Raw genomic sequence first — 8,260 nt, 5'->3', positions numbered from 1 at the left:
GCAGTTCTATTCCTTCCCTATTCTATACAAAACAAAAAAATTAGTTATGGCTTTTTATACACTTTAGGCCCCATTCACACTTGTGCGACTTGTCATGCGACTTTTAAACCCAAAGTCGCATGGAAAATCACACCCCATGTTTCCCAATGGGTACTGTTCATATCTGTGCGACCTAAAGTCGCAGCAACCTTTAAAGTAGTTCCTACACTACTTTGGTACAACTTTTATGTGACTTGAGGGCCGTAGACTTTAATGTAAGTCCTCGAAAGTTGCATGAAAGTGGAACCTGCATGATATACATGCAATTTGTGTGCAACTTTGTAGAGCAAAAACAATTACATTGGTCAAAGCCAGAGTCGCAATAAACTTGCACTCATCCAAAGACTCATTAAAGTCGCATCAAGTGGCACTGCAAAGTTGCAGTGAAAATCGCATTATTCTTAAGTCGCACAAGTGTGAGTGAACTGTCAGGCTGTGTTCACATATGTGCGGCCACGGGTTTGTGCCTGGGGTGCGGTGCGTGTCCGTTTAGTTCAGGTGTGATTCACACCTGAACCAGATCCTAAGATGCACAGGTCCCTTCTGCAATCCAGACTGTGGCCGCTCGGACCTGTGTAAACCGGCTCCATTGAGAGCCTGTCAGACTCGCCTGTTGTATGAGTTGGATGAGGAGAAATATGCATCCAATTTGCATATATGTGAACCCAGCTTTAAGGTTACAGTTCGGTCTAGTTTACACCATGCAGACTTTTCTGCATAGGCAAAGTGAAGGGCTTATAAACCTGCTCCCCCCACTTCTTCCCCACCAATCCCTGCTTCTACCCAACACTTCCTGCCCAAAATATAACCCCATTAAAATAGTTCAGCAAGGGAAGAGAAATTTTTCCCACAGTCTGTGATCTGCACCGTCAATGGAAGTCCCCTCCTCCTTCACCTCCAACTCTCTGGACTACTCCCGACGCCTCCCTCTGAGTTCACAGGAGCCAGAACTACTGAGGAGGCATCATGTAATATTGTCACACAATGGGCGGGCTCGGGGCGCACTGCTCTGCTCCCTGGCCGCCACGTCTGCGGCTGCACGGTCTGAAACTGTGCTTGCGCGGGACCGTCAATTAGACTGCGCGTCCGCGCATCTTAAAGGGAACATTGCTCCTGATATTCATCCCTGAATGCATAGGGCCCTAAATGCAAGTACCACTCAGTAAAGCGTTCAGCCTTGCCAGCCACAATATATATCAGACTATTGAAGACTTTGACTAGCTGTAGCTGCTGGATACTCCATCTGTACCTTCTTGGACAATGGACACACTAAAATACCAGGCCTAGAGTCACAGCAGCTAGACACGCCCAATGTGCAAGACACCTTAACCTTCATTTTCCTAGTAACCACTCTGTCCTTAGTAGTTCCCCAGTCTTTTTCAGTATCTCAAATACCAGGGCCTCACCTCAGTCTTTGTAATCCTTCCACCACAACAGCAGACAAGCAGTAAAAGACTTGGTTTAGTGGTAAGTAAAAGATTATTCTATTACAGTGCATCCAGTAAGTATTCACAGCTCTTCACTTTTTCTACATTTTGTTGTTAAAGCCTTATTCCAAAACTGATTAAATTAATTATTTTCTTCAAAATTCTACAATACCTCATAATGGCAATGTGAAAGAAATTTGTTTAAAATCTTTGCAAATTTATTAAAAATAAAAAATCCAAAAAAATCACATGTACATTAGTATTCATAGCCTTTTACTCAATACTTTGTTACCTTTGGTGCCAATTACAGTCTCAAGTATTTTTGAGTACAATGCTACAAGCTTGGCACACCTATTTTGGGCAATTTCTCCCATTCTTCTTTGCAGGACCTCTCACGCTCCATCAGGTTGGATGGGGAGCCTCGGTGCACAGCCACTTTCAGATCTCTCCAGAAGATTAATCGGGTTCAAGTCTGGGCTCTGGCTGGGCCACTCAAGGACATTCACAGAGTTGTCCCGTAGCCAATCCTTTGTTATCTTGGCTGTGTGGGATGGTATTGGCCAGGTGATAAGCGATGCCTATATTCCTCCAGAAATGACGCTTTCAGGCCAAAGAGTTAAATCTTTTAAATAAGACCATAGAATTTTGTTTCTCATGGTCTGAGAGTCCTTCAGGTGCCTTTTTGCAAACTCCAGGCAGGCTGTCATGTGCCTTTTACTGAGCTTCGGTCTGGCCATGATACCTTACTGGCCTGATTGGTGGAGTGCTGCAGAGATGGTTGTTCTTCTGCCCGCTCTAGGAAGAGTCCTGGTGATTCCAAACTTCTGCCTTTTACAGCTGATGGAGACGACTGTGCCCACTGTGACCTTAAATGCTGCAGACATTTTTCTTTACCCTTCCCCAGAACTGTGCCTCAATGCAAACCTGTCTCAGAGATCTACAGGCAATTCCTTGGACTTCATGGCTTGGTTTGTGCTCTGACATGCACTGTTAATTGTGAGACCTTATATAGACAGGTGTGTGCCTTTCCAAATCATGTGCTGCAACTCAATCTACTTTTTAATTTCAACTGAATTTACCACAGGTGGGCTCCAATCAAGTTGTAAAAACATCTCAAGGATGATCAGTGGAAACAGAATGTACCTGAGCTCAATTTAAAGTGTCATGGCAAATGCTGTTGTTGCACCCTACAGGTAGGTGCTAGGTAAAAGTATGGTGGGCCTTGGCTGCCTAACAGCAGGGCCATGATTTTAGCTGGCTGTCATGTCTCCCAGGTGTGTCTGCATGAGAGGGGAGTCTCCCCACTGGCTCCATGAGAGGGTTCTCATTGGGCAGTGGAGGAAACCCAATCAGAGACACACTCAGACCTGTATCTACCCCAGAAGGCAGATTCTGCTGCAGAGGATTCTGGGAGTGGGTATAAGTTTTGAGGGAAACGCAGTGTCTTTGGCAGGAAGCAGCGTCTCAGGAGGGAGAGTACTGCTGTCTCTCCACCTGTCAGAAGGATCGGGTGTCTCGTGTGGTGGCCTGGGAATCCAGAGAAAGAGAGCTGAGCTGAGCTGCAGAAGGGATCTGGTGTGCCGAGGACCAGCGGAGGAAGAGGGGTTCAGTTCCAAGAAAGCCTGCCAAGGTCGTGAGTACTGTGAACTGCCCCTGGGGGTCTGCCTAGTGTAGAGGGGACCACTCCGGTGAAGGTCCCAGGGATCCAGGAGTCAGCTATTTGTAAAGGGGGTACCTAGTCAGAGGACCCTGAAGTGTAAAGGGGGCACCAGTGGTTGGGCTCTGAAGAGTCAGTGTACAGTGTGCAGTGTACAGAGTTAAGAGTTGCAGCAGCACAAGCAGTGACAAGGAGCTACCTCAGTCAGTGAAGGGCTGGAGGGAGCTGTTCAGTGACTTTTGAGCTACATTGAGTGTCAGGAGTCAAGTGTTCTACAGTCCTGGATCTTCTGAGTTAACAAACAAGTTAAAGTCGAAGTTCTAGCACAAGTCCAATATTCACAGTGTCTTTGAGCGCCAGGAAGCGCTGGTCGGCATTTGGCTGGCATCAGTGCAGCGCCAATGGGCATTTTTCTGTGCAGTGTCCCAGTCAGGCCTAGTTGGGGCAGAGGAGTATCCCACCTATTCCCTTCTTCCATCCCCAATGTGCAATGAACATGTCATTGTCTCATTTCTCACACCTGGGTTCACAAATGTGTTGGGAGTGTTTCCGGTACTAATGGCAGACCCACCTCAGGCCCAAGGCCTGGAAATATTGCTACACTATAAATACTTATGTACATGTGTGGGTTTTTTTTTTTTTTAATACATCTGCGAAGATTTCAAATAACCTTATTTCACATTGTCAGTATGCTGTATTTTTTGTAGAATTTTCAGGAAAATAATGAATTTAATCTATTTTGGAATAAGGCTGTAGCACAACAAAATGTGGAAAAAGTGAAGCTCTGTGAATACTTTCTGGATGCACTGTAGGAATAATAACTTGTGCAGAAATAATATAAACGTATAGTCGGAACAATAATACCCATCAGGATAGTTTTATATCTGCATGCAATTACTCTATAGCTCTAATACAGACATTTTTAAACTGGCTTTTTTTTGCAAAACTACAAACCTCAGCTGTCTTAGCTTTTAGCTGAGGAGATACACTGGGATTTTTAACATCTTGAGAGAGACTGTATTAGATATACAGGGTTCATTCCAGAGAGCTAGTAACGGGCTGCAGCAGAAATTCTGAGTGCAATAAGGGCTCATTCTGTAAGATTCTGGTACCTTCGGTACCCTTCCAGCCCATTTCTTCCGCATTGCGTCCCACCTTTTCAGCTAGGTGGAACGCATATACCTGCCTATCTCTTTAAGCCGCATGACGTCATCACTAGGCGCCGCTCTGAGCGGCTATTTCAATCGCCGGCTTTCACTCACAAGGCGTTCGTGCAACCGCCTGTTATACAGCCTTGTCTGACGCTGCCGAAGCCTCCAGCTATATCCCCAATATCTGGATAGACCGGAGTCTCGCTACTTGATCCTGTATCTCGCTACTTGATCCTGTATCTCGCTACTGATCCTGTATCTCGCTACCTGATCCTTAGCTCACTACCGGACCCCTCACCTCTCTAAACCAACTAGTGATAAGTACCCCGCAGGGGATTCCTTCCTATCAACTTACACTATCTACTCTTGCATACTAAAGACTGTTGCTATCATCTGCACTGTTACATAGATTGCTAGCTCTTGAGTCCACTACCATCTATACCCTTGCACTAAGTTAGCACCTCCTGTACATTCATCTGCTGTCCCCTACCACCTGTTACTTGTACATGATTGCTAACCTACCTGCATACTATCTATCACCATCTGCTAACACTCCTGAACATTACTACTTTAGTGCCTATCATTGCTATCACTACTCACGCCTGTCCTTTCAGCACATCACCTCTATCGCATACAAACTATCACTCCAGGAACATCTTATCTGAGTGTCTGTATATGTGCATGCTGAAGCAGGCTGGGCCACAATGATGAGTCTGGAGAGTTGGATATGGTGATTCAACACATCTCTACAGGACTACTGAGTGGAAATTCTGCAGCTGCAAATCCAGTTCACTAAAACAAACGCCAGAGCGTTACACATTCCCACTAATGTGTTGCAATAACACACAGCAATGTGTGCTACAGGCACCAATGTGATGCAGTGCCATGCTATTCTGAATGGCATTCTGTCACAGTCAAAGGTCAGGCTTGGAGACCAGCAGCTATAGCAGTAGATAGACTCCCACCGATCAGGATAGGTAAACAGGCAGGCCACCCTGGCGGATGACGAGGTCTCACCCGAGGCATGTGGTGTAAGCTCTAAATAGTATTCACCAGAGCTTCTGATGGTGGAAATGGGTTTTGTTGCATGTTAGTACCAGGTCACGGTCCTCAGGATTGCCCCATCAGGATGTGAGCAAGTTGAGGTACCGTGACAGATATAACAGGTAAGGATCAAGTAGAAACCTAGTTGAGGAGTAAGCTAAAGGTCAATAACAAGTGGTTGCAGATTGGGATCTAGTAGAAGCGTGGTCAAGAAACAAGCCAAAGGTAGGTAACGAGTGGCAGTGAAGATAAAGACAGCTGTAGGTATGCAAAGGAGTAATATATTAGCTGGAGAGAGCACAATAATCTGGTAAACAGGCAGAACCAAATCAGGAAGTTCATGGGAGGATCCCTCTTTAATGAGTTAGGAAGCTCATTTATATGAATAGGCTGCCTTAAAACAAGGATTGCTAACATCCTAATACACTGCAGGAGTTTGAATTAATCCTGAATCTACATTACTGAGAAAGCTAAACACATGCTGCTAAATGCGCCAAGAAAGCAAGGGGGATCTGTGACTAGTCACAGTATTTATGAATCTTCCTGTATGTCTGACATCAGCTCTTCTAGACAGACTTTGCAGGCATCAATATAAGCATTAACTGCAAACACACCAATGCCTAATGATACAGCACTACATCTGTGCGGCCTTCCTATGCAGACAGATTTTATATCTTTAGTTTGTTTAATCAACCTACCTAAAGGAGCCCCTTCCACCCCCAGACCCCATATCCACAAAGTGGGCTGTTACGACTTCAGTTATGCTGCTGTTCAGCTTTAAGTTGTAAAGTTTATCAAATGTCCATGTTATACCATAACCACAACTTCTGATTACTAATGAGGTTTTTATTTAAAAAAAAAAAATACAATTCACATTTCTCTATAGATGCAAAAAAATATAAATAAAAAATGTCTTATAGTATTTACAGCCAGGAGCTCCTTCTTATAGCACCTACAACCACTAGGCTTGCTGGGGGTCTATACTGATGTGTCAATGAAACTGTGTCATCCTCCAGGCAGGGATCCAAAGAGGAGATGATGTTCTGTAGACAGTCTTGGAGTCCTAAAAATTAAATAAAGAAAATGCAATATTATTTTAGGAGATCAGGATTAAACATTGCTCATTCCTTTAATGACAAATTATTAAAATAACAATGAGTTCAGATACCACGGACATTGCTGTTTAACACGGTAGCCAATGAAAAATTGTTTGAAAGAGATATATGTTGTTTTAGAACAGGGGTCCTCAAACTTTCTAAACAAGGGGCCAGATTAATATCCTTCAGAGATTAGGGGGTCCAGACTATGGCTATTAGGAATATAAATTGGTCTGGCAACAGTAAACCTTGCATCTTTAGTCTCGGTGGGAGGAAGTGTGTCCATCAATAGTGTCAGTGGGAGGAATAGTGTCCTATTATTGGTGTCAGTGGGAGGAATAGTGTTCCATCATCAGGGTCAGTGGGAGGAATAGTGTCCTATTATTGGTGTCAGTGGGAGGAATAGTGTTCCATCATCGGGGTCAGTTGGAGGAATAGTGTTCCATCATCGGGGTCAGTGGGAGGAATAGTGTTCCATCATTGGGGTCAGTGGGAGGAATAGTGTCCTATTATTGGTGTCAGTGGGAGGAATAGTGTTCCATCATTGGGGTCAGTGGGAGGAATAGTGTCCTATTATTGGTGTCAGTGGGAGGAATAGTGTTCCATCATTGGGGTCAGTGGGAGGAATAGTGTCCTATTATTGGTGTCAGTGGGAGGAATAGTGTTCCATCATTGGGGTCAGTGGGAGGAATAGTGTCCTATTATTGGTGTCAGTGGGAGGAATAGTGTTCCATCATTGGGGTAAGTGGGAGAAATAGCTTCCCATCGTTGGTGTCAGCTTTAGAAATAGTGCCTCATCGTTGGTGGCAATGGGAGAAATAGTGTCTAGTATCAGTGGGAGGAAAAGTGACTCTAGGGCTTGATAAAGGCGAGCAAAGAGCTGCATCTGGTCCCTAGGCCACAGTTTGGGGACCACCGCTTTTTTTAAATATAATTAGAACTAAAAGTCCTATAGGTAGAATGCTTCAAGTAGACTGTACCACCTGGTATGTACACAGCCAAGAACAGTGAATAATCCAGTTCTGGAAGCATGTAAATGGTTAATAGCTTCTTAAGTTAGTGACTAGTTATTATTTCAGGTACTTATATAGCGCTGTCAATTTACGCAGCGCTTTACATATACATTGCACATTCACACCAGTCCCTGCCCTCAAGGAGCTTACAATCTAAGGTCCCTAACTCACATACATACACAGTGGGGCCAATTTTTATACAGGATCCAATTAACCTACCAGCATGTCTTTGGAGTGTGGGAGGAAACCGGAGTACCCGGAGGAAACCCACGCAGGCACAGGGAGAACATGCAAACTCCAGGCAGATAGTGTCGTGGTTGGGATTCCAACCAGCGGCCCTCTTGCTGCTAGGTGAAAGTGCTAACCACTACACCACTGCGCCGCCCGTTAGTGACAGGATCATTTTTAATTAAGCAAACTCTTGGTGATTTTATCTTTTTTTTCCCCCAAACACCTATGTAATGTGCAATATCAATGATCATATTCCTTACTTGAGTTACAGGCTTCACAGTTGGACTCCACCAGATGTTTTCTTCTGTAGGACTACATGAGGTTGGTGGTGTATATGTATCTTCACAGCTACCATCAATCCCACTATCACTGTCTTCACCTGCAACACTGGGGGAAGATGGGAGCGAAGAACTTGCGATGGAGCTGTCCTCTTCTGGGGTGGGAGTGGAGCATTTGTTAGCTTTGAAGGTATTTTCCTGTCCCTTCATGATGTTGGTTACATCGTCTTCTGGAACACGGACAGCCCTGGAGTCAAAGGTGGCCACTGTATATGGGTAGTTTTCTTCTCCCAACCTAATAAAAAATGAGGATGTTAACTCAA

The 8,260-nt window shown here is 44.6% G+C and overlaps 1 protein-coding gene across 1 annotated transcript in view; it reads right to left on the bottom strand.

Annotated features, from left to right (window-relative positions):
- Nucleotides 1-6,277: 6,277 nt before the first annotated feature.
- Nucleotides 6,278-8,260, bottom strand: part of LOC309568944 (protein Tob2-like) — a gene marked incomplete at its 5' end in the record, with an annotated part of 6,054 nt that continues 4,071 nt past the window's right edge. Inside the window, 2 exons of the mRNA XM_082274710.1 lie at nucleotides 6,278-6,381; nucleotides 7,920-8,232. Coding sequence (XP_082130836.1) covers nucleotides 6,310-6,381; nucleotides 7,920-8,232 — 385 coding nt within the window. The 3' untranslated portion in view covers nucleotides 6,278-6,309. The remainder of the gene's footprint in view (nucleotides 6,382-7,919; nucleotides 8,233-8,260) is intronic.

Source organism: Pelophylax lessonae (assembly GCF_965119305.1).
Source record: "Pelophylax lessonae genome assembly, chromosome: 12".
Classification (NCBI taxonomy): domain Eukaryota; kingdom Metazoa; phylum Chordata; class Amphibia; order Anura; family Ranidae; genus Pelophylax; species Pelophylax lessonae.
Note: the sequence above shows the minus strand (reverse complement) of the source record. Positions and strands in the feature narration are given on the sequence as shown.